Raw genomic sequence first — 27664 nt, forward strand, 5'->3', positions numbered from 1 at the left:
AAGAGAATGAACTCCATGTGAATTAACACAGAAAAACATACCAGACTTGCTCAGAAGCCCGAATAAGGAATAGAAAGCTTTTTTGGCCTTTAATTCTAAATAAAAAGCTACAATTTGCTGAAAGTATTGCATTACCAATTTGCCTAATGGAAATGAATCTTTTAGCGACTCATGTAAGTACCTTCCAATTCAATAAGAAAACACAGTTGTCTTTTCAGTTTTATTATATTTATATTCATATCCCCATACGTTATCCACACGTTCCTTTCGTAGAGGAAAATTTAATTAAATGGGCGTCCTTCATCTTTAATCTGTCAGAATTTTACATTCATTATATGACGAGCTGTTTGAACGAGAACAATTTCCTTCATTGCAAGCCAATTTCAGCTCGTTTATCTAATTTCACCAAAAATATTCACTAAATCACGTTAAAAGATGCTCCTCGATATTAACATTTGGCCTTGAAATTTTCTCTGGAAATAAATGGTGCTTACTACGCTGAATGTTTCCAATACTTGGATCGGAAATCGGATAAGGGACTCCGAGAAAACACCAGATTCGAGGGTGACAAAATAAAAGGAAATTCTAATAATATTCTCCCATAAACTGAAAATCTAGACAAGAAAACTTATACCTTCAGGGAAACAGCTGAACTGGAAAGGAGGAATCTCTGTTAGGATAACTCCAAGGATATTTTAGTGGGTGTAGGCGAGGTCAGAAGAACCCATAGGTGCTCATTTCAACATAAAGAGGCTATGAAATACGGAACCGGAAAATATTTGGTGGAGGATGTTTTCTGGGCCAAAAATAAGCTCAATTTATAGGATGAAATATGTCCTGATGAAATATAAGTACGAAACGACTTCAAAAGGTACTGATACTGGAAATCTGTGGGTTGGGGTGATAAAGGGGCATTATTTGAAACCCTTAATAATTTGCGATATTGGAATATTTTTGTCGTTTGGTATTTAGATTTCGGAATTTCATCCATTTTGATTATTTTGCCCTTATTGGGAACACACTTTTTATTTACGTATTAGTTGGAGTTTCAGGATAAGCTATACCCGCGCAAATGCTAGATATACTCGAAGGAATTCAATTGTTCCCGTTCCGGCCAGCTTATCCGAAGTTTCTTAACAGCAACAATCTTGGAGGTAATCTATTTACATAAAAATTCTAATATTATTCATTCCAGTTGCCTAAAATAAACCCCATCTCGGCTTTGGCCTTAGCTGGAAGAAAAATGTCCGTCCTTTTTTTCATCGAATTTTAGATAAGTCCATATCAATCACGTTACGTACATCGACTTATGTTGGTTAAAAATCAACTTTAGGGGGATGCTGAGTCCTAATGAAATCGTAACTCTTATCCACAACACCAGGCCCTGTGGATGCACTCCGTTGGCTCCTCCGGTAAGAGGCGAATTATCCGGCTCGTTGCCTCTTTTGGATCCTTCGAGGCCGAGGAGATTCGGCGACATAGTTGTGAGCGCCATCCTGGATAGGAAGATTCGTTGCTGTACATTTCGTTGATATATACGAAGGATCGAGACTTCGCATAGTACTAATATGCTAGTGTGAAATTTCGGCGTTGGTTGGAAGATTGATTGCATAATTTGACTGTGCGGGTACATCTCCAGAGTAGAAAATGTTGAGGACCCCTCTTGTGGATGGTAGCTGATTCGTTGAAATGGTGATTTGTATACCTGGGAAAGTAAATACATGTAATGAAAATGTGCTCAAAATTTAATTGCAAATAGAAAATTCTAAAAATGTGTGGGATGTTTGTTTTGTGTTCCAGCAAAGTCTAAACTGTTACTATTGAAGGGTAATAAACAACTGAATAATATTGGGCCCATTGATTACCGAGATTATATGCGACGGGTTCATTCGCTTTTATCATGGCGCACTGCAGCACCTGAAGTAAGCGCATTACGTCCTCCCCCACTTATAGAGGCAATAAGAGCCTTCAGTTCTTGACGCTCCTTCATCCGTTTTTAAGTTTCAGCAACGAGCAAGATCTTACGGCGTCCTTTCTTCACCTGATAGACGTGCTTGTCAGTTCACAACTGAACCAAGTTGGAGAATACGCAATTTACCCTTAGGTAAACTAAGCTAATTAAAGTGAATTATAACAAACAAAGATTTGACATTGTACAATGACAAATAGGATTGCAATGGAGTGGCTGGAGATGCCCAAGAGGGAGGAGCGATCCCAAAAATCTAAAACAAATAGCGGAATTGATCGTGAAAGTTCGCCCGCAAATTTTAAAGCTTCATCGAAATGCTCCGTCAACACGTGCTTGCATGACTCTGTCCTAGCTAGGCTCGGGAATGGAGCGGGGGGGGGGGGGGGAGGGGGGACGATACCTTTAAGCGCTTCAATCCCTCGCGTGTCATTTTCACAAAAATACGTGCATTTTCGATGTGAAGGCACACGATCCTGAAAAATACTACACCTAACGAAATGAACACACGAGCTAAACCTATAAATAAATACAAATATAAAACAAGTCGGGAAATCGGAAGCTGGACACTTCAGGTGTGAAAGGTTTTGTGTATATTTCCAAGCCATTTGAGTGTGTCCCATTAGAACCTAGCACGCAATATATGCATATATTATGTGGAATGTCCACTTTCGGATGATAATGACATTCAAAGTTTTCAATTTGCACAGAAAATTTCACCTGCTATAACTTTATTAGTAATAGGGCGATTTCACTAAACTTGGTAAGATCATGCTCTATACTATAGCCTACATTGCTGTAAAATTTCATAATTCTAGAATGAGCTTAAGGGGGGTTTCGAGTCAATTACTAAAAATTTAGTTATATACTACTTTTAACTTTATTTGAACAGATATGGGTATGGGGGGTATCTCGGAGCCCAGGCGACATATAGTGACAGCCTCCTGCTTTTTTTCAAATTTTTCGATTGGGTAGTTTCTGAGAATGGGTCCGTTAAAGAAATGATCAATTTCGACTCCTGCACTCCTCACCCTTCCAGCGAATGTGGTACTAGGCACGCTATATCCCACAAGACTATATTTGGTGAAAAAAAAATTTGCGCCCTCCTTTTGCATGTATGGCAGCCCCTCTAAATTCAATGTAAAAGGATACAGTGAGCATACAGTGAGTTACCACTGCATGCGTGAACATTCACAGTTTCCACCTTTCCACCAAACCTGGTGTTGAGCGTTATAGCCGTCTCCGACAAAAATACGTGTGACAGACAGGCAGACAGACGGACGGACAGATAGACAGACAGTAAATCAATTTTAAGAAGGCCTTGTTTCACACAAAACCTTAATAATGGGTTGACCGGGCGCGTGGAGTTTGTTGTAATAGTTGAATTCATGCAAGAAAAATCAACAAAATGGAATAATCATGCAATTTCATTGATCAGTGATATATGTAAAAGAACCAGAAAAAATACATTTAAAATAAAAAAATATATTAGTGAAACGGAATGAAACGAAAGTAAAGAAGAAAAGAATGAATAAATAAATACAATTAAAAAAAAAATAAAACGAACATCTCCGAAAAAAAAAGAAAATAAATAGCAACAAACAAAAAAATAAATATTTCTCCCCGAGTTCTAGTGATCACATTCTTTTACTCCAATGGGTATCCTCACCACAGCTGATGATTTTCTGTCACTGTTTGAACCAAAAATGAGTTAAAAATAGTCTGAACGTTGCTTATTTCCTTTTCCCAAATTAATACTACTAATAATGAAAGAAAAATATATAGTCCTTAGAAAACAACATGACGTTCATTCACTTTCAATGTTCGTCCATATACAGCTCGGGAATTCCGACACTTTACTTCTGCCACTAAATATTAACTTTATTCATTCGATATTTTAATGATCCGCCTTTTCAATAGTTTTCCTCATTTCTACTGTAGTTCTTTCAAATTTTATTCCTATCAACGGTTTGAACTTAATTGTTTAGGATAAGTGAGGGATCCTAAGTCCAAAACCACTTGTTATTGGACCGGACCAAATGAGAGCAACTTACTCCCATGTCTCTTTGGTCCGCGGATCCCTCGTTTGGGGCATGGCATCCAAGCATTAAAAAATTATAGGACAAACGGTTTCGTCCAGGGTAAAGGCAACTCGTCAGACGCTGCCTCATCTCTGCCCTCGCAGCAGCGTGACCGTGAGTGGCATCAGATGGAAAACGCTCCTTTATATATTTGGAAAAATACGCCAAGGGTGCGAATTATATCCAATAGAAACCAATAGTTTGAGTTTGAGCTAGGCTAGGTGAGGCAGCGTCTGACGTCTACCCCGGACGAAACCGTTTGCCCTATAATTGATTCGAACTTATTTTCGGAATTAGCTTGATGCGGTGTTAGTTTAGTTGTTGGTTTTCTTTGTTTTTCCTTGGCTTGCAAAAATCTTTACATCTTCTGAACATTTGACGTAAACAAAGTTTAATCGTCACGGCTCGTTTCAACTCAACTGGACGCCGCCCGGCAGATAAATTCCAAAAGGGCAACTGGCCCCTCATTGCGCAGAGTTGGACTTCGAATTGCCGTTGATAGCTCCCTCCGAAAAATTCATATTCATCGAAGATGATTTCCCAAAACATAGCTCGACTCTGGTTTCTACACTAACCGGCCGGAATATGCAATGATTCACAATTTTAATTTTCAAAACTTTGTTTTCTCAAACTTACAAAAATTTTCTAATTACACAATCTTTCTTTGCAGAATTCCGTCCAAGACTTGCTTATCAATTAACGCCCTAGTCCAGTTCCTCAGATGGGACCAAAAAAAAATTGTGAGAAGCATATTAGGAAAGGTAAGGGGTGTCGAAAATGGAAGAAGAAGTGGAGAATATTGCATATAAGCGGATGCATTCTCTTGTTGGCTGTCTCTGAAAAAGGTAAAGGAACGACTGCTACCGTCGAACAGATGCGGACATACAATCGATAATTCATTTGAAATTATGCGTACTGCTAAATTATGTGTGTGCAACGGATGCGGTGGTCGATTTAACACCAGCCTCTCGATCTCTTTACCCTTAATTCGAATCCCGATCGTCTTGGATGTTCGCGTTCGTATTCGAGCTATCCTGCTGCTTTGAGCTTATCACTTGCGCAAAATTAGGTGCGATAATAATGAAGCCAAAACCAAATCCCATTGAAAGTAGTAAGTGAACACTGTATACTCCACAAAACATCAGAGGCTGGAAGAAATCATTCAATAAAACCCCTCGAAAGATGGCTAACACAAAAGCTCCGTTTCCCTGCATCAGTCGGATGCATTCTTTAAGTAGTGGGGTATATATATATATATATATATATATACTATGCCAAGTGTTGTTGACCATCCAACTCGTCCGCCATCTTGGGAGAGTGAATACTATTGCATGGCAATGCAATTATCATCCCTCCTTAATGTTTGACCTATCCTGTGCCACTGACACTTTTCGATCACAACGCGTACGGGTACCAATGAAGTCCGTCCTTTTTTAATAGAGTCATGCCAACGTACTCCGATGATACCTCACAGACAGGTGTTGAGGAAGGTTTGGAGCTTTTGATTGAAAGCGATCCCTTTCGATGTGCTACTCTCATATAGCAACACCGAAAGAACACTAGCACAGAATAGTCTCAACTAGATCTTAGTGTTGAGATAACTGCACTTCCAGATTTTAAACAGGGCAGCGAAAGCTCCTGGGGGAACAGTCCATATCCACATTTTGCGACGAGTAGCCATTTCAGCCACAAGAGGAGGAACCTCACCGGATGTAATACGGATGAGGAGCCTGGTGAATTGTTCTTTCCACCTCGTCAGTTATTCATCATCGTGGATGAGAAGTCGACCGTTTGCGTCCTTTACAGGGCTATCAAAGGACTTGCGACCACATGCAAGCTATTTCGTGATACGGTATACAGTTCATCTTCTGCTTCCCTGACCAGCGCAATAGCAAATTTTCTCTTGTCACGGCGTACACTAAGCTGAAGTTCGAGCACGTCATGCCCGCAATAACTGGCAGCGGTCAATAGAGCGTTCAAGCCTTGCCGTTCATCGATCCGCTTCTACGATTCCGTAGTCAGCCAGATCGACGTTCCGACAACCTTTGCAGCACCCGAAAAAAGAACATTTTTCATGGCGGCCCAATGCTTATCCATATTCTCAGTCACGTTATTCAGTAGATTCTCTGCTCCATCAGCAAAATAGCTCTCCCACTGTCGAGCAATAGCTGGGTGGTACAAGCAGTCGATGTTGAACTAAGGTAGTCGCAGCTCCCCAACCCTGCGACAATTGGCAGACGCAATATGGAAGCGAGCGTAAGCGACCATCAGATGGTGATCCCTTTCGAGACCGATGTTAGAGAGGACAACTCTTAAATCTACTGCTGATCGCGAATGGTCGATCTGATTGCTCATACGGCGCCTGTAAGTTGAAACCCAATTGATCTCTGTGCTCGACAAATGTGCCATCAATGACGATCTGGTGGAAGTCCGAGAAATCCACGAACCTCCCACCGTTACCGTTACGATCGCCAAGACCATACCTCCCCATCACCTGCCGGAGCAAGGTGTTATCAGATCCCACCTTGGCGTTCAGATCACCCATCATTATCACAGTGTAACCCCCCAAAAACCTTTGCTTGCTCGTAAAAAGCATCATTCTCCACTACATCAGAAGTCTCCGTTGGTGTATAGCATTGTCCAATTGTGATGCTCCTTAACCTGGACCGAAATCTAGCAGTTACAAGTCTGGCAGAAATCAACTCCCAGATGAAAAGAGCTCGCCTTGCGGTAGCCGTCAAAAGAAACCAGACATTTGCTACGGCTAGGCCCTCCAGAGTACAAAGGCCCAAAAAAAGTGAAAAACAACCTTAAAAATCGAGCGCAACACGGGATGATCTTCTTAACTTGTTATTGAAGCTAAGGACAGGGATTGAGCCAAAAAACCCAAGCTGCAGGGCGTTGTAGGACTAGTACAGCCTCGCAATCGGGGAGTGACATGTCGTGTGTGAGTGAAACGTCGAGTTCTGCGTAGGGTCCTTCAGAGCTGGCCGCACTACGTGTACTCCAAGAGGCGATGCGGGAAATGCGGAAAATAATATCTGATTTGCTAGAGCAGCTGATCAGGTAATTACAGAGTTTGGAAAGAGTGCACATATTAAGCAAGATGCGGCGTTCCTGCGGATAAAGGAAGTTGAGGATAAGGAGCGTGACGGATATTCCACCCGGGGAAGATGCTTTTTGAAAAGGAGGGTCCGGGTAAATTTAAATTGTACAACTGTTAAGGAAGGATAAAACCAGACACTTTGGAGGTTCGATTTATGATATCATTGAAGTGGGAGCTGAAACGAAGTTTGTCATCGCAGATTACACTCAGATCTTGAACGGAGGCCAGTCGTGAAAGGGGTTGTCCGCCAAGGGAGTATGGAAACGTTGTTGGGAAGGAGTTTAAATAAGTAGCACATTCAGTGGCATTTGCTGAAATTGAAGTTGAATAGAGAGAGTTTAGAGAGGAGAACATTGTGGTCATCGCTATCAAGATCTTTAGTAACGATGATTGTAATGACTAAACGTTTAAAGCAGTTTCACGAAACCATGCTGTTCTTTCACAATAAGAATGAGATAAGCGAAATATCTCAACTATTTTCCCTAGCTTAGGGCGCACTACCTCAACTAAACCACAGTTCATAAATCTCGGGATTGCAAGTGGCGTATTGAATTCCGAGACCTGCAGGAAACGTTCATCTCAACCGCTTATAAGGCTATAGAGATATTTACGGCACTGGCTTGTATCACCAATTGGTGCCAGGGTGTATACCTGCAATGCAGTTACTGCCGATCAGTTTTCCCATACCAGCAACTTTTGGTTTTCTATTCTGGGTAATCTCATATTCATTTTTAACCACGGGTGGGCGTTTTCATCCCCCCAACCCGACATTGCACGCTGAATGGGAGATCTCGTAACTCCAGCTTCCTGTCTGTCCATTTGTCTGTCTGTCACAGGCATTTTCTTCAGAAATGGTTAGCTCTGTTCACATAAGATTTGATGGGAATGTGGAATCTGCGAACAACTACGAATTCAGTGAGTAACAGAGTTCTACGTTGAGTTTAAGGGGAATCTCCATACGTCCAAAAGAGGGGTTTAATTTTCGTTCACTTAATATAGACATGTGGGGTACCAAATGAAAGGCCTTGATTAGTACTTTCCAATACCGCTATTTTGACATAAGTTGTCAAGGCGGAGTGCCGGAATCTTTTATTCCTCATATGCCGGTATTTCTTGGGCCAGTTGTCCTCTTCCTCAGTGAGTTTTTGTCTCAACAAACAAACAACAAACAAAAACTCACTGAGTAAGAGGACAACTGCTCCTCGAAATACCGATATATGAGCAATAAAAAAATCACTCTGAAGGTGGAAATTATGAACCCCCACCTATGCAGTGAGTGGCATTTTCGCTTAGTATTTTCCCAAGCCTGTCTTAGTTTTAACATTTAATTGGGGGCTAGAAAGTGATCTTTTCTTTAACGGACTTATTCTCAGAAACAACCCAACCGAAAAATATGATAAATCGGGAAACCGGAAGCTATGTGAAGAGCATAATGCAGTTCTCCACTGGCTGATAGCATTGACTTGAGATATTTAAATCGCTCAGTTCTGTGTGACCTGCCCAGAACTGAGTGATTTAAATATTCTGGGATAAATGCTATCAGCCAATGGAGAACTGCGTAATGAAACTGCTTCACGCATTAACGCAACCTAGGTGAAGTGGCATTCCACAACTGGTGTTCTTTGTGATCGACGTATCAGCGAACATCTCGAATCTAAAATTTACTGCAATGTCGTTCGTCCTGTCTCTATGGTTCTGAGTGTTGGCCGACTATAAGAGACAATGAACGGCGTCTTGCGGTAATGGAGACGAAGATGTTGCATTATGCTAGTAGCGTAACACGTTTTGATCACATCCAAAATGAAGATATCTGCGATCGATATGAGGTTGAATCGATCGTGGAAAAACTGCGAGAGAGGGTTCTTCGATCGTATTGTCACGTAATTCACGCTAACGAGAATTCACTTGCGTATATTGGTCTGAACATCGAAGTCGATGGTAAGCGACCAAAAGGCCGACCGAAACAACGGTGGGTTGATAAGCTAGATGAGGATTTAAAAACCTTGTGATTATATCCAGATAAGGCATTTGATAAAATAAAATGGCGAAACCGATCACAACGGGCCGACCCCACTTGTAAACGGGACAAAGGCAGAAGAAAAACAAGAAGATGTGAGGGGCGACGAGTGCATGACAGTTCCGTATCATATGGTTGAAAATTCCATTGCGCTCCATTCTTTAGAAAGCGATTTAAATAAATCTTTTCATGGAAAACCCTGTGTTGATAATGGTCAACCTCACACGGTTCAAATTCGAAGTTTAATATTATTGGCAAATGTGAATTCAAGTTTGAACTGCTATAAATTCGACACCATTAGCTGGATTGGAAAATTGGCATGCCGGGGCAAAATTTCATACTCCTAAGATGAACTTAAGGGGAGCTTTTCAGTCAATTTCGGAAAGTTGCTAATATACTAACAGCAAGTTTATTTGGGCAGATATGGGAATAGGACACATTTTGAGGCCCAGATTTCATCTAAGCGCACCACCCTGACTTTTTCGAATTTTTGGGTTGGGTTGTTACCGAAAATGAGTCCACTTTTGCCATCCATTTGCAATCCACGTCAAAAATAATACCAGATTCGGAAAGTACTAATTGAGACTTTCATTCATATCACTGACTATATGCCTGGAATTTGATAGTTCCCATATGTCCACCAAGTTTCTTTCGGATCGGTTTAGTCGTTTCGGAGAAAAGTGCGTGTGACAGACAGACAGACAGTCAGTCGCTTTTAATAAGGTTGTTTTACACAAAGACTTAAAAACAGCATGAACCTTCTTCTATACGGTATCCAGGCCTCAAAATACTTTAATAACGGTTTGTGGTCAAAGGGGAATATAGGTCTCAGGGCGAAACATGGATTGGTACCCACGATGGAGCGTAAAACCTGAGAAATGCCTACTGAACCAAAAGCAACAGCTCTACTACTAAACCCTATCTCCACCTCCTCCTTAACAAAAAGCTCCTCTTTCTTAACGAAAAGCTGCAGACGGAGAAGGATGAAGGCGAGTCTCCCGCGCCTAAAAACGGGACAAAATGTTCCAACTGGTCCACCAGGTTGGGGGTTGGCTAGGGGTGACAATCCCACACAGAAAACAACTTGTTACGAAGCCACAACAGGGGTCACGGAATGGACGAATTACACAGCGAAGAATCCGGCAACGACAACGGAATAACGATTTGCGCATTTTCTCGTGGAACGTGCGCTCCCTGTACAGAGATGAACCTGATGAGCAGCTAGCCGATACCTTGCCCCAATGTAGGGCCGATGTAACAGCGGTACAGGAAATGCGATAAATAGGGACCGGTTTCCAGCAGAAGAGCCGCTACACCATATATTATAGTGGCCATCCAGTAAACCATGTGCTCCGAGTAGGTTTCTTAGTCAGCCAAAAAATGAAACCTGCCGTTATCGGCTTTGGAAGCATAAGGAAACGGCTATGCACTCTGCGTTTGCGAGGCAAATTTAGAAATATAAGCATCATTAACGTTCACGCCCCTACAGAGGAGACTTCAGAGTCGGAGAAGGATACCTTCTACGAGGCAGTAGAACGAACCCTCGAAGTCTGCCCCAAGTATGATATCAAAATCATACATGGGGATTTTAACAGCCAAGTAGAGAAAGAGCCCGTATTCAGGCGATACGTTGGCTCCCATAGCTCACATAGAGATACCAATGATAACGAATTGCGGATTATTCAATTAGTAGGGTCACACGAAATGGTTTTTGGAAGTACCTGGTTTGCGCGGAAAGTGGTCCACAAATATTCATGGGCCTCTCCAGACGGGACCATTTTCAACCAAATTGACCACGTGTTGATCGAACGCCCCCACCTCTCAGCCTTGGTGAATGTCCAAACATATAGAGGGACCAATATAGACTCGCACCACTTTCTCGTTGGCATGGTGCTCCGAGCTCGAATTACGACACCAAATGATCATCACAATCACCTGAAGAACGTTATCATTGATACGGCTACAAACATACTTGGCCCCAGCCGCAAAAGGAGTCGAAACGGCTGGTTTGACGATGAATGTAAGCTAGCAACGGAACGGAAGAATGCTGCATACAGAGTAATGTTGCATTCTCAAAGAACACGGGCACGCACAGAGACTTATCACGAACTCCGTCGAGCGGAGAAGCGACTTCACAGACGGAAAAAGGAAGCCTGGGGGAACCAACAAGTCTGTAAACCAGAAAAGTACAGGGAGCAACCGCACCAGGCGCGGAAGTTTTACCAACAAGCCAGCGGGATGAAGCCTTATACCCCTCGATGCTCATCCTGCCGAGACAAACAACTGAAGACGACGGACAAATACTGCTACCACCAAGTTTAGGAGAAACAGTCTCTTCATTGGCTAAGAAATTCGTAAGTCCCCAGGAACCCATGGAGTTACAACCGAATTGGTTAAATATGGAGGCGACCAGTTACACCAAGTGATTCATCAACTTGTGCTCAACGTATGGGACAGCGAATCAATGCCTGACGATTGGCAACGAGGCATTATCTGCATCATACATAAAAAGGGAGATATCACAAACTGCAGCAATTATAGAGGTATCACGTTGCTGAATACCATCTATAAGAAATTCTCCGCTATCTTGCTAGGACGGATAGCTCCATACGCCCACAACAGCATTGGCCCATACCAAAGAGGCTTCACTCCAGGCAAATCAGCAACAGATCAGATTTTCTTTCTGCGGCAAGCGATGGAAAAACTGTTGGAATATGGACAACAGTTGCACCATCTATTCATCGACTTTAAAACCGCCTATGATAGCATAGCCAGGGTAAAACTGTACACGGCCATGGGACCAATGTGCGAGGCCAGATAAAAGCAGCAGGATCACTCTGAAGACCATTCGACAAAAGGATGCCCTATCATGCGTCCTCTTTAACCTGGCTCTCGAGAAAGTGATCCGTGATGCTGAGGTAAATGCAAGAGGTACGATCCTCTTTAAGTCCACTCAACTACTGGCCTATCCTGACGATATCGACATCATGGAAAGAACCACCCCCGTATAAACTGCCTTCATCCAGATCGAGCAAGCGGCGCGCAATTTTGCGCTGCACATCAATGAAGGCAAGACAAAGTATATGGTGGCAACGTCAGCACCGAAGACGAACCAACCAACAACATCAAAGCGCACCGGTCAAACAGGAAGAATTAGGATAGGAGAATTCAACTTTGAGACCGTTGACAATTTCTCCTGTCTAAGGTCGAAAATCACAACCGATAACAGCTACGATGATGAAATCCGCACACGGTTGTTGTCAGCCAACAGAGCCTATTTCAGCTTACAAAGACTGTTCCGCTCGAAACGTCTCACCATAAGGTCAAAGCTCTTACTGTACAAGACTATGGTCTTGCCAGTCCTCATGTATATATGAGACTTGGGTTCTTAGCGAGAAAAATTGCGAACTGTTGGCCGCGTTCGAGAGAAGAATCCTCCGAAGAATTTTTGGCCCCTTACATGAAGATGGACTATTCTGTAGCCTACATAATGTCGAAATCTATGAGCGATACCATGACCGTCCAGTTGTGGATAAAATCCGGCTCAATAGGTTACGGTGGGCGGATCACTTAATCCGTATGGGTGAGGATGATCCCACCCGGAAAGTCTAAAAGGGCAATATCTATGGGAGAAAAAGAAGACGAGGCAGACCCTGCCTAAGATGGAGCGATGGTGTAGTTTAGGACGCCAGACAATTTTTAGGAATATCGAATTGGTGGACCTCGGCGCAAAACCGGGATGTCTGGAGTTCCTTATTAAGGCAGGCCTAGACTGGATACCGGTTGTTGCGCCGTTGATGATGATGATAATTTTATTCCGCCGAAAAATTCTTAAATCCCCCGTTTTGCATGTATGCAAACTACCCTTAAACTCAACCTAGGACAAAGTCGGTAACTACATGCGTGGGGACTGAGACTTACACCCTTTTCATCTAATTTCATAATAATATTTATTATATTTTCGGAGGAAAGTGTGTGTGGCCCACAGACAAACAGAAGTGAGATATTGAATCGATTTCTATAAGATTTAGTTTCGGACAAAGCCTCAATACTTGACTATAGAAAGAAAGGCAATTTCAGTAAACTTACCGAAAATATTTGATACCGTGAATTTAAATTATTGAAGATTATGCTATGATGTAGCCGTCAGGTTAATATTTAGATTCAATTTCGTATTCAATATAGTAGCACAAATAGCTCCGGTCCACGTTTAATATCCATAACATTGAGTAACCCTACCCTTAACGTTAGTTGCCTGCACTGAAGCTTTGATGTCGATTTAATATTTTCTTTGCCGTATTGGTAAAGGGTTGATCGACTCAATCAAGTTGCAATCAAGTTCAACTATTATTTATTTTAGCTTCGTCAAAGCCAAGTAAAAGTTATGAAATAAACCGTCATAAGAGAGAGAATATTTACCAAATATTCAAATATGTATTTGCGCAAGGAGGAAATCTTTTTCACAGCATTAGGGAAGTAATCAAAGATGCCGCATTTGAGTGGATGTTTTCAAAGATAATTCGAATCAAATTTAAGTGAAACTGACATTTCGGTACTTACCCTTCTTCCATTCACGAACCAAGTAATATTCGCTGGTGGGTACGACTTTCCTACTGTACAAATAGCTTTGAAAAAATCGGTTGGTCCTATAATTTGTTTATCGATTTGCAAGAAGGGATCAGCCTTGGGCAGTTCTATCACTTGCATATGTGCTAGCCTAATGTCGGTGTGGAAAAGAGGCGCGTCCTCAGATACTTCACATTGAAAGTTTCCAGTAAGATCCTTCGTCACGCTTCGAAGAGTCACCGCGTGTGAATCAGACGTTGATAGCTGTTGGAATAGGAATGTATTTTTTTCATTATTATTTGAGTTATCAATAAAAATAGAGAAAAGACCCTCCCCGTAGTAAAAAATCCAATTATTTCTTATCAACTAAATATTAGAAATTTCGAGTCATTCCAATTTATGGGCTTTATCAACGAACACAATGTTTCTAAAAATGATTTACCTCGAGCTGTATAGTTTCTATTTGACAAATATTTTTTCCGCCCGGTTTTAATTTTTTGTTAATCAATCTGGACCAATTATTACATTATTTCACGTTTGCGCCAGACCTCAAATGTTGTTTGTGGTCTGTTTTGGTCATAAATAGCTGATAGCCTCGGATTAATTCCGATTGCATTGGCCTCATGCACTTTCTTCTAATTTAAGATAATCTTTGTTTCATATTGTCGAATATGCTGGCTCTAGAGGTTATTTGGTTTTGAGAACGACATAGTAACAATAAGATATAATATGTTTCCTGACAGGAAGTGGGAATGAAAAGTAAAGTTGTCCAGTTAGTAGAAGTAGAAGTAGATGGGGAAAATATGGGGAAGTACTTTCCGTCTTATCTGCCTCTGACGAGAGATACTTTGTAAATTTACATTGCGAATAGAAGAAGAATGGAACATTTGTAATCATTCATCTAGCGTGGTATTAATACCATTACTTTTTAATGATAAGGTTTCAGCTAAAGATTTATCTGTTCGAAACGCCAATCCATCCCTTTATATTTAACAAACCCCAAAGGTGCAAATATAGGGATATTACGGCACCTGACGGTTTCATTTACATCTGTAGTGTAGTGTATCTGAGTGTAGATGCACATGCTTCAAGTTGCAGCAAATTTACATTGAAAAGACAACTTTACACTACCATAATTTTGCCAATAATAGTACGATTTCCACCAAACTTTCCAGAATCTTGTTTCGTATAATGACCTATACTAATGCATTGCATCTTTAATAATAATCGTTGGCGCAACAATCCATATTGGATCAGGGCCTTGAAGTGTGTTAGAGCACTTCATTCAAGACCGTAACGGTACGCTACACACTGTAGGAGGCAATGTGGTCAGCATTACGCTCGCCCGAGATTATTACCCTCATTTGACTCAGGTACTCATTCACAGCTGAGTCGACTGGTATCCGACGTGAAATCCCGATACAAATCCCACTGCCGCCAGCGAGATTTGAACCGCGACCTGCCGTACGACAGCCTTGTGCTCTAACCATTCAGCTATCTGGACATGCATCTTTACTTTTAGAATAAAGGTGGTGGTGGTTCCCAGTGAATTTATAAAATGTAGAGATATAAGCTAATACTCACATTTTTCATCTAATTTTAAGAACATGATATTTTTTTCATATTAAGTATGTATGTATTATTATAAGTATGTATTATTTAGTTATTATTAGTTACTATTATTATTATTTTTGAATGGCATGCGTTTCTACGACACTTGGTTATATTTTTGTTCAATGTTATGGTGACAAAGCATTTTCGAATGTAATTTATAGTGGCACTGCTATTTTGTGATATAGTAGTTCTTTTGGACGTACACGTATTCAACCTTGATTTTAAGATTATTTAGGTTGATTTTAAGTTCTGTGATTTTTACGTGATAAGTAACTATTTATTCATTCGATAGTTACTTTTTGAATTAAGTTATATATGATATGTTATTTTATAAGTTTTTATTATGAGAAAAATTAACATCTCTCCCACGAAAAATTTCTAGGATAAAAACGTTAATTTTTGAGATTACAAAGTTTCGCGGCCACGGTATGGACAGAGTCAAACAGAAAGTTGGTGCAAGATTACAATTAACACCCAATGGGATGGGAAGTGTAGTCGTAAAACGTTATCCTCGACTAGAGACGGGCGAATAATAAAGGATTTTTGTGTTCAAAATAGAAAGGCTTCTTCAAATACCATAATGGGGTGGATCGATGATGAAAGCATTTTGATATTAATAAAGCTTGATGTCGAGTAAAAGAATTGGGGTTTTCCATGCCGACATCCATTGAAAAACCACTTCTTATCCCTGCTATGATGATAGAGTGGCTGAATCGATGTAAGTAACATTCGAACTTGATTGTTGATGTTTGGAACTTGACTAAACTTCTTGCCTTTCTGATAAATCACCGATATATGCATCGACTAACAAATCAAATTTTGTGAGAAAATTAAAGAAGATTGCACAGTAAAAAGGGCCAAGCATTTATTCCGTATTACAGCTTGGTCAATAGTTGGCAACAAAAGTACGCAGCGTCTATAAATTGTCCGAAATGCAATGAGACAGGACCAATGTCTAAAGGTTTTGGAAACCAAAAGGATACTTCAAATACACGAATGACTACCAAATGGCAACTTTTTATTTATGTACGACTCTGCTCTTTGCCAAAAGTCCAAAACAGGACTGATTTTTTTAAAAAATGTAAGCAAGAGCTTTTGGTCGGTCTGGTAATTTATCGGATCTTAACGCCACTAAAAGACTTTGGGATCAATGAAACACAAAATTTTCCGGAAAAATATAATGATAAGATACAGTTGGCAGAAGCCCTTATGCTGATTAAGCATAGAAGCGAGGAAATAAAAATAAACTGCATTAAATGTATCAAAAGTATGACATGAAAAGTATGAGTTATGATTTCAATAAAAGACGGCTTGACTAAATGTTAAATTTTTATTGTTATGGGATTATCTTAAGGGAGCCATCCCGCGTGAAGGTCGTTTTTTTAGAATTTTCTTATGAAAAACTGGATAAAGATACAAATACGAATTTTTCACCATAGATTTATTAACATCTTGACCGTGTATAGTATTTTTTTCAGTCTGATCGCATAGTTCGTTATCAAAATACAGAGCAATTTATATAGCCATCTCCAAAAAAGGTGTTTTTCTGCTGCCACGCTATAGGGCGCCGCAATCATCTTAAAGAACAAAAGTAAACGGTATTTTAATGTACAAACCTAACTACAGTCTGCAAACTAGGATTATTAAAAAATATTAAAAGCTAAATTTTTGGTGTCGTTTTAAACTTTTTTTGTAAATTTTGCTGTTTTTTCACGGCTTCTTCAATGAATAAAAAAAAAAACTACTGAATGAATCGCAATTATCCTAGTTTGAATAACTCCTGAAAATTTAAAAGAATTTCGTTGGATAGATTTTGTGTTTTGGTGGCAGCCGATTTCAACATGCAGTTTCGAAGAAAACGCACTTGAGTGTATTTCAAATGTCTACTCAATACTGTTTGACAAGATAAATAATTTGAGAAATTGGCGACATATTCGTTACTTTTTCTTGCATATAAACTTAAATTATGTACTTTTTCAAAGGTGGCTCTAATAATCTGGCCACCCACTGTGCTTTGAGGTCTAGATGCTATATCTAGAAGCCATATCCATTTTTTACAAATTGACTAGTCGAAACTAGCTATTTTCACCCCTCTTTTGCATATATGGGAACCTTTAATTAAACTCAACGTAGGATGCGGTCATGTAATGCATGCATTCGAATTCACTTCCCATCAATTTTTTTGTTAAGTTTTATTATTCTAATCTGTTTACTTTATACATTCTCCACAAATTAAATTTGTTTAAAAAAAGAGGCTTAAATGAATATCAAACGTTCCTATTTGGTGCCTCATTTAAGCATTAACCACTCCTGAGAATGTTTAAGTTCGACAATTTGGCAATTAGAATTTTATCCGCATGGCAATTGCTGATACGATGTAATGTTATTGTAATGTACTATTGTTAATCTAATACTGCATATTAAATAAATTTAGGCTGGCTTGTAGAGTAATTGTGGTTTAGTTTTTAGCCAGTAAAAAACTCCAATCATTTTAGGGTTTGGCATGTTTGACAGCCCGCTTTAACACAACACTGACAATATGATAGCTTAGTCTAAGGTAAATTTACACGGAAGCGGAAAATTTGAGCTGATATAACTTTATTCATTAATAATAGATAGGTAGGAAGGTTTTCATTAAACTTTTCATTATTGTGCCATATATTATCATTTATGCATCTGCAAGGAATTGTATTCCTAAGTTGAACTGAAGGGGTGTGTTAAGTAAATTTGAATGATAACAATATTAAATTCATATGAACTATTATTAAATTTATCTGGTTGGGCTGAACCGGCTAGATTTCATATAGGATCATTGCCTTGATTTGGTATCGCCTTGCTGGTTGGGAATTTTCAGGGAATGAATCTTGTCTTATTTTCAGCTTGTCTTTTTCGACTCGTTGCTCTGGAATTTTGCTACCGGTGTAAAGTTATTTCATAAAGTATCAACCTTTTATTTAATACTCCGCACGGCTGGGGACGTCCATACCATCCACTCTTTGGGCGGAATTCCACAATTTCCATATGTCCACGAAGAAAAAGGAACAAGTGGCGAAAGGAAATTTCTATGAACACTTTATGCACTTCATAATGTGTTCATAGACAGTTGATTCTAAAAATGTCATATTGCCACAAGGTTTGTGCTCTTTTACGAGTAGTAAAATTTAAAAGTAGCTTGACAACAAAAGTCTCCCAGGCAAAGTAAATTATATATATTCAAAATTATTATAAATGTTCTTCAAACTATGTAAGCAGGTCACATCGTAGCCATTGTGAGGCGAATGATCCCCACAGTACGATCCAAACACGGAAAACCAAAAGCGGTTATTTAGTCTTCTTAAAAGGATCAGCAATTGGTAATGAAGTTTAATTGTGTTTGATCATATGTGTCAAGTCAAGTGACTGTTACTTCCCAAGTACGAACAGAATTTACCCAAACGTGCTCATTAAGGTTTAAGGGAAAAATGTTGGTTGCTTACAGCAAATATTTTTTCTGTGACGTGTTTTCCACCGACTACAATTGATGTCTGTTGATTTTGGTGTGTATCAATGTCTTCCAATTGAATCATACACTGCTTAGCTCCTATAAAGTAGCAAATAAATAGTTCGTGATTTCGTCACAAGGTGTTCGCCGGACCGTAAAATAGTTTTCGCGCTTGGACTTTTGGAAAAAAATTCGGAATAATTGTAACTGGATGGGAAGTGTAATCATCTCCACCACTACTGGCAATGATACCCTTAAGACTATCCTCGACTAGTGCTTCCCATAACAGTCTCCAGAAAGATAGGGTATACGCCTACCTCCCTTTAGCATCTGCTTCCAATAAGGCAGAGGAAATTTAATGGTTACCGGCCTAGGACTACGATATTTCTATCCGAAACTACGCCTCCATGTGCACTGAACACTTCTTCACCATTTTCACTGGATCCGAAACTAATGAATAACCGACTTCAAACTTGAAAAAATGCATTTTCTGCAGAACCTTATCAAAATTACTGATTTTTGTTCCTATCTCACACCCAACTTCCTTCGCGACCCAAAACGAAATCATGTAAATTTTCAAATCTTGGTCTTTCGTCATCCGAACAACCATCTCCCCACCATTTGGTACTTTACCCCAAAAAATACAATTTACCATTTTTAGGCATTATACCTCCCCTTCCTCAAGTAATCTGAATTATTTCGAAGTGATGCTGCCATATGAATGCATTTATTTTCTTTAATTCAAAGGCATTGTGAATGATGAGACATTCTAGATGCTTTATAAGTTGTAGTATCCGAAATTGAACGGCACACAAAAAATCAGGTTTCTTTATTGTCTAGAGCCAAGCTGCTGGGGAAATTCATTAATTTGCACACAGCATTTTTCCTTCACCTACTATTTATACTTATGATACTTATAATTTCCATCAACCAAAATCCAATTTCCTAAATCCCATCAAGATCCCCATTAAAAGAAAAAACTAGCGTATTTTAAATATTCCTTCAAAGTTACCATTTTAATTTGAATTTAATGTTTCTATTCGAAAACCATCAATCTTGAAAGACCCTGCAACCTTAAATCTTGTCTTGTAATTGTACCATTATATGACTTGAAAACTGAGACTATCATTGATCCTTTTTATCAATACCATATAATTAATAAGCATTACCCTCCTTTGTTCCAGCGTATATGTATATATAGTTCTCCTTAATTCCCTGGTGGGGTATCGCTTACAATAACCTGGAAATGCCCTTTAACTCAAGATCCGGATCGGAAACTAGCCTGCTCTCTGTCAATCAAGCCCGCGAGGTGTTCTTTGATCCGTTCCTGGATTATTTGTGCAGGAAGACAGCAGGAAGCACGCAGGTAGGCGTCCAAGTGTCACACTCAAAGCGGGTCCCTCCTTTGGGATCTTGACTATCATCCCCTTATTCCACTCTCTGGGAAAGGTCTCGGATTCCCAAGATTTCCAAGCAGCAGATCTGCAGTAACTGCAGGCGCAGCGGTAAATAACTCTGCGGGGAGACTGTCAAGCACAGCCGCTTTACTCCGTTTGAATACATTGACGGCCGAAATGATTCCTATTTTGCCTGTAAGAACTGGCGTATCCGCATGTTGGGAGTAGCCATCTCATCCACAAGAAGACGAACCTCACCGGATGTAATACTGTTAAGAACCACAGTGAAGTGTTCTTTCCAGCTCTTCAGTTGTCGAAGATTTGAAACCATATGAAAGCTCTTTCATGATGCGGTATACATTTCTAAAATCATTACAATTTGCGGCATCTTCCGCTTCAGTGACCACCGCAATAGCAAATTGTCTTTTGTCACAGCGCACAATACGCGACGCCAGCCGATCTGCTTCTACGATTCCACAGTCAGCCGGATCTTATGACGAATTTTCGGGACGTGGTCGACCACCAAGTTTTTACGGTGGCGCAATGCTCATCGATATTCTCTGGCGGGTTACTCAGTATATCTACCGTTCGGTCAGCGAGGTAGCTCTCCCACTGTCGAGCGACAGCTGGGTCGTAGAAGCGGTCGCGCGTCCCTACGAGAATTGGCGGACGCAACATGCAAGCGAACGTTAGCGACCATCAGACGATGATCCGTTTCGAGGCCGATGTCGGCGCCTGGAGAGAGGAGAAGTACTCTCCAAAGTCACATCATCTTACTTCGCGTAAGCTCAGAATCAAGCCAAATTATATCATTGGAATTCTCGCTCAAGCTGGAGAAAGCAGCATTTTGAGGACCCTCGCTATCCTCGTCGAAAAGCGTGCACACATTGTAGAAACAATCAACCACCAATCGATAGCTAAAGGTCGTTACGGTGAGGTAAGTCCCTATCCGAGGCAATGTTAACGTTTCGGTAGCAATTAAATTTCAGAATTCCACATTTCTATCCCTTTTAGTCGCCTCTTACGACAAGCAGAGAAGGCTTTGAGTGCATTAGTAAGCCTCAATTCGCAAGGCTTCGCTCACTTTTCTTTGGAGCTATGTTGCAAACTACACAACTCTGTTTTTCGTTAAGGCTTACTAGATGCGTTAGAGAATGACCTGACGGTTACGAAATTTTGCTGTCGAAATACTGTATAATTGGCTTTCGAAAAATGCGTACGCTCCTCAACAACGTTATCAAGGCCCTCAGAATAGCCACTTGTTCCTACTTGAGCGATTCCAGTGACGTGCGTTAAACATTCGGGAGCTAAGCGAAGTGAGTGTGATCTAAATACCAAGTTGAATTCTGACAGCAACTTGTGATGTGATGGGGAAGCAAAGTCTTGATGACTGTAATCACAATAGAAAAAGGTTTCTACACTTCTGCAGTTTTCGGCACCTCATTATTGGCATCACACTTGAGCGGAGGCTGACACAAAGTTAGTTGTGTCCTGCCCGGTAACGAAAATATAATCAAATCAACCACATCATGAAAGAAATGACCAGTTTTCAGCCCCGCCTTCCCCTATTACATTAGATGTCAAAACTGGGGCCAGCATTGGAGAGTACCAATGGAGAACTTTCATTTGAAACCCCATATGACCATATTTGATGAAAAAATTGTACGCCTTTAAGCACATAAAAGGATGTAACTCACAGCATGCGTGGGCGTTCAAAGTTCCCACCTTGCCTAAATAAATAAGTAAATAAAATTTCCTGTCATTCAGTACAGTCGTTCTTGAGAAAAGTGCATATGGTAGACAGACCGACAGAGAGACAGTAAACAGATTTTAATAAGATTTTGTTTTAGAAAAAAACTTAAAAACTCATCGAATTTTACAAGACGCGGCTGACCACGGAAATGTGGAGGCGGATCGATGTACGTGAAGAGCTGAAAGCTTCGTTAATGGCTTCGAGCGGGGTGAACGTGATAGACTGAAGTTTCATTGTAGTAAAAAGAGAAACATAATGCACTCTGGACAAAGAGAATTCCACTATTGATGATAGAGTTAGGAGATACCACAGATAATGGTAATTTCGCAACAGTACTCCACGTCACGAACATTCTAAAGGTGGTGTTAGCCATTCGATGGTTTAGATACCTTCTTAGCCATGAGGAGAAGCGGAAGTAGAACTTGCCACCGTGCCCGATAGTATAACAACCGGACTACTCCTCTAAACAAAACCGCAATTATCTTCGCCATTAAGGATCTGAATGGATTAAAGCCGCCGGTCTGCTTGTTTTTCTTACTGCTCTAAAGTTACTGTCTTTCTTGTATTAAGAAGCACCTCGGAAGTTTCGTCGACAGAAAGCAAGGTGGTTTTCGCCTTCGATTCTGCCTTATACTGTTGAGTAAATTGTTGAGCAGCGTGCGGAAGGTAGGTCGTCAGTTGATCGATTTCGAACTTTCGACTTCGTAATCTGCTTACTAGTAACGTCTGGTTGTCTATTGTATTACGGAATGAGTTGGCTTTTCGAATGTACGTACGTTTCTTCAAACTTGAGTGTAAGTCTCAGCTCTATTCTTGGGATATGTCAGATAAGATAGGGGGCTCTGGAAAGCATGTCTGTAATGAGCCTGAATCCGGGGTTGGATTAATGCATACGGTAATGGAAATTTCCGCTCTCATTACGTGGGCGCCGGTTTCGGATAGGATACTGCTTGCGAGATTTCATTCCAGAATAAGAAACACTTCTGTTGTATAGTGTTACGCAGTTACAAGGATTTCCGATACAGAGCAGAATGAGGCCTTCTGTGGGCAATACAAGGCAGTCAAGGAGAGACTTGTAAAAGGCAGCATTGTGATAGTGATGAGTAACCCGAATACCAAGTGGGCACCCACAACACCATGCCCCCCACGTCATCATTCGAGGCGCACTGTTTGAGGGCAGACCTTTCCAAAGGTCACTTTGTTTACAACGGACGCAGAACGTACAAGCAATAAGATTGGTCACCTTGTGATCAACAGTAAAAGTTGTTTTTTCGATGTGGCTGCCGAGATGCGTATTGCGTCCGTCACTTTTCGCATGGTTGAAGAGCTTCGACCTTTTCGCAATTCTTGAAAGCTTGATCATTAGAGCAAGCTGGCAAACTTCCTTACATTGACGATATCAACACTAAAACGGAAAATATCGAAACAGCTCGCGCAGTTTAAGTCTCCGCTTTACATGAATCGCAATTTACCTGGAGTGTTTTACGCAGGAGGGGGACATATACATCGAAGTAAAATGCCCCGCGTAGGTTACGGTAAGAAGAGAAAGTACCGCTCCGCCAGATGTGTCGGCAGTGATTCAGCGCATCGGTGGATACATTCTGCGCAACGCACTGCCGGTAATTCAGTGCGTGGCTCGCCTCTCCGCTGCACTGCCATAAAATCATAACATCTTTCTTCGAACGCCTCGAATACGCTGATGACATCTTCGTGCTCTCTCACCGACTCATGAACCTAGGCCAAATGTCGCTGGTTTTGAAAAAGGAGGCAACCAGAACCGAACTGTAAACACCAACAAGACCAATCTTCTCAGTCTGACAGGTCATCGTTTTCTTGTTATTTGTTTTAATGTGCAAAACATTGAAGGCTTTGAATAAGTTATATATGTAGGTAGCGTTGCTGCTCTCGGCGTGGATGTTGCCCGATGTATCAAAAGCCCTAAAAATGCCAACGAATGGGCCAGGTACTATTCGTGTTGATGAGGACATTTGCGGAAGTGATAATATATAGGTCCTGCATTAAGACTAGACAAGATATGCATGCAAGAGATGCATTAAAGATAGATAACTTGTGAGCCGGCCTTGAAACACGGGGCGTAGAGCAGTGTAAAGGAGTGCAAACTTGTCGGAAAATCAATATATTTCCAGAAACCAACAACGATTGCGTGTAGGTTTGCTTAACGAGCCACATCCACATTGTTTGGCTGAAGAAGAATGGTTCACGTCCCATAGTCTCACATTTGAATAAATCCTACATAAAATGATACGTCATTGATCTGCTAAAAGAGAACCATAAACTGTTGTCGCCTTCATAGTATTCCCAAGATTTGCTTTTACATGTATTTTCTTAATTCGTATCTTCATTTGTTTAGAAGTTAGACCTCGTCCGTAAATGGTGAGGTCTAGTTGAGAAACAAACACATCCCCGTTTACGTCAAATCAACTTATCGTTTTTCAATTCTGTAGGCTTCGTGATGAAAAGTTGTTCCTATAGCATTTTTCACATTTTCCTGTGAAGGGAAATTTGGCGCTAAAGGCAATCAACAGTATGGAGGATATCAACTGACAGTTTTCTTTTGCACCATGGCCTCTCCAAATTTTCTTGAAATTTTGTTCCATTTTTTCTGAATATGATTGATTCTTTCCCTTTTCGCCAAAGGTACATCATATACTGATTCGGTTTACCCCAAACTAACCTTATTTCCTTAGTACTTCACCATTTGTATTTCCACATCAATCACCATCAAGTTATGAAAAGTTTTCAATTACTAACACGACACAACCACACGACGCTTCCAAAATATTTCTAAACGACATTGGGGTCAACCGTCGGGTTTACATCCGCTTTCTAATATCACCGAATACGGAGCATCCACGAGCTTGCTTTCAAGGCTTGTATCCGAATTTCACGAAACCCTCGCTCTAGTCTATAAATATGTAGATTTCCAGACATTTTTACTGACAATATTATTGGCTAACACTGCGCGTAGGCAAGGCAACTCAAAGTTATTGTAAATTAGAATGTCAACTCAATTTGCTTCACATCCAAAAAAATCGGGAATATACCAACATAAAAGCTTTGAAACTTTCACTTACATCGACATTGAGTCCAGAAGCTGGAAAGGCGCGTCCAGGAGGCGATTCCTTAGGAACGTATCTGTAGAATTCTTCTGTATCGAAATACCACCGAACGGAATATAAAGCAGCCTGAAAAAGTACAAAGTTAGGATTCAAGTCAGTTTATTTTTTTCCCTGCGTTTGCACGAATGCTAAAGGGATGTTCAATGCCAACTTACTTGTTCCAAGTCGTACTGACAAGATAACCTCGCCGCTGTTCCCGCTACCACTGCGTCCGGCACGAATATTTTAAGATCTCGCAGGCAAAATGCTGTGAATAAATCAACAACACCTCGTATGAGCACACACATTTGGCAAGCACTTCTGTTCTCCAAAACCAGCCTAAATTATTAATGTCCGTTTCCGACGAACAGCCTTCATACAGCGGTCTATTAAATTTTAATTTGTTACATTGTATGAAGTAAGGCTTCAGTCCAGGGCAAGTCTTTAATAAGCCTCCGTTTAGGAAAGTAATTCATTCACTCCTTAGTAATTTACCCCCAAAATGGTGACCCTTGTCAGTCATTATTTAATTTGAAAAAAAGCTTGAGAAAATTTAAGGACCTGCAATCAACTAGAGTTCTCTAACATTTTCAGAAGTTATTGTAATGAATTCTTTCTGCACCTTGACCTATCAATTCATCAAATACCCATTTCATCCCGACGTCAATCTAGGTTAGTAGCACAGGGCACATGAGCGCCACAGTCCTTCACTTGAAACTCATCTGAAAAGGATATGGCAGATATGATAGTGGTGCTGGTGAATATTCTATCTAAGGGCAACATTAGGGAGTCTACTTTATCTTGAGATTCAGAGGAGAAAAGATTCAAGTCCCATTGTTAACAACTATATGTGATATAGCTATTTATCCTGATTGCAGACTCCCAAAAAATTAGCTTTCCTCACTTTGGGCTGGAAGATATAAGCTTTCCAGTAGATTAAAGGACTTATTGTAATATGCGGATAACTTTCCCGCCGACACATTCTCATTCTGGGAGGACCCTAAGCTTTGAGAATTTGAAAAGCATTGGAGAAAATTTATAAGTTTTATGAAATCTACGAAACCACAGCCTGTCCTTATGAGTACGGATAACATTCCTCCATGGCGACAGTGCTCAACTGGAAGTAATTTGCCAATTTAGATTGAACTTACCACTCAAGCATGTGTCCGAAATAGCAATCCATTCGATGACGAAAAGATTGAACCAGTCCAAGAAGTACCTCTTCCTTCGTGCCATTGTTTTCGATCGTTCTCGACCTGAAATTGAGTGAGAAATTTGTTAAATGTAAGGTCGACAATAATTTCAGCTGCATTTGTTTCCAAATTTATATCTTTATGAAAGGAATAAATCCATAAAAAGCAAACCTTGTGAACTAAATTATGTGATTTAATAAAATGTAGTCGGACTTCCTTGTGGACTATCAAAACCGATATTTTCAAGAAACTTAACTAATTGAAACAAATTGGGGGAGAAAACCTCCCTTTCGACTTAATAATTAATTTGAATCGTAAAAAAGTAAAGTAATCAGGTAGAAACCCCAGTAGTAGTTGCAAGGATCACGCCATTTGGTTTTCCGTTTCTTGCTTTATTCCCAACGATTATAAAACCGTATCATTTCAAGAGCTCCCACTGGTATCTAATTCTATTTGCAACAAAATTTCAGATTTCATATCTTTTTAATGTCTGTCATCTCAATACGGAAACTTTTATAAATTATACAAAATTAGGTAATTATTAGCCTTTTTAACACAGCGAACACCATGGTTTTCAGAGTTTTTAATTATATTATGTTTATCTTTCCAAGGTTTTATGTAAAGCAAAACCACATTAATGAAGTGCTCTAACACACTTCTAGGCCCTGATCCAACATGGATTGTTGCGCCAACGATTATTATTATTATTAAAACCCTATTAAAATCGGTCGATTCTCTATCTGTCCGTCCTTTTTTTGTAAGGAATCTTCAAAATCTTCAAAAGCCACTGGCCTGGATACGCCAGTGGGACCTCTTCCACTTTCCGCAATTCAGCCTGGATCGTTGTGATTATCGAGTTGATCGCATCTGAGCTTTTCTGAGGTTCTCTGCACCAAATTTTGCGATGATCGCTTTTCACCTCTCTAAATCCCGCCTTTCTCCCGCCTGGGGTTGGAAGAATACGTGAGTTGGGTCGCCCGGGACTCCATCGCAGTTGAGATAATCAAGTGAGCTGCCCAATTTAAACCTGTACAGGTGCTGGCGATCTCTTCCATGGCCGGTGCGAAACTGGGTAAGACCGTCACTGATTTTCCCATACTTTCTCTCCAGCTACTCCCCGATGGTAGGGATCAACACATGGGTCCAGCGTCCCTTTTTAAGTTTTGTGTGAAACTTATTAGAATCGATTCAATGCATGTCTGCCCGGTTGTCTGTCTGTCGCACCCGAATACTTCCGAAACGGCTAAATCGATTATCATGAAATCGGATGAAAGCGTATGGTAAGTGAATCCTTTTACATAGAACAAATGGCGCCATTTTAATGGGGCTTCCTACATATGCGAAAGTGTGCTACACAATTTTCTTAGAGAA

General features: G+C 40.4%; 1 protein-coding gene across 2 annotated transcripts in view; it reads right to left on the reverse strand.

Annotated features, from left to right (window-relative positions):
• Positions 1–206: 206 nt before the first annotated feature.
• LOC119651678 overlaps positions 207–27664 on the reverse strand; it is a 306729-nt gene continuing 279271 nt past the window's right edge. For both annotated transcript variants that reach the window (XM_038055376.1, XM_038055375.1), the window contains exons 2-6: positions 26252–26356; positions 25277–25368; positions 25077–25187; positions 13731–14000; positions 207–1705 (exon numbers count right to left, since the gene is read on the reverse strand). In XM_038055376.1, the coding sequence (XP_037911304.1) occupies positions 1289–1705; positions 13731–14000; positions 25077–25187; positions 25277–25368; positions 26252–26336 (975 nt within the window). In that variant the 5' untranslated portion in view covers positions 26337–26356 and the 3' untranslated portion in view covers positions 207–1288. The remainder of the gene's footprint in view (positions 1706–13730; positions 14001–25076; positions 25188–25276; positions 25369–26251; positions 26357–27664) is intronic.

Source organism: Hermetia illucens, chromosome 3 (assembly GCF_905115235.1).
Source record: "Hermetia illucens chromosome 3, iHerIll2.2.curated.20191125, whole genome shotgun sequence".
Lineage (NCBI taxonomy): Eukaryota > Metazoa > Arthropoda > Insecta > Diptera > Stratiomyidae > Hermetia > Hermetia illucens.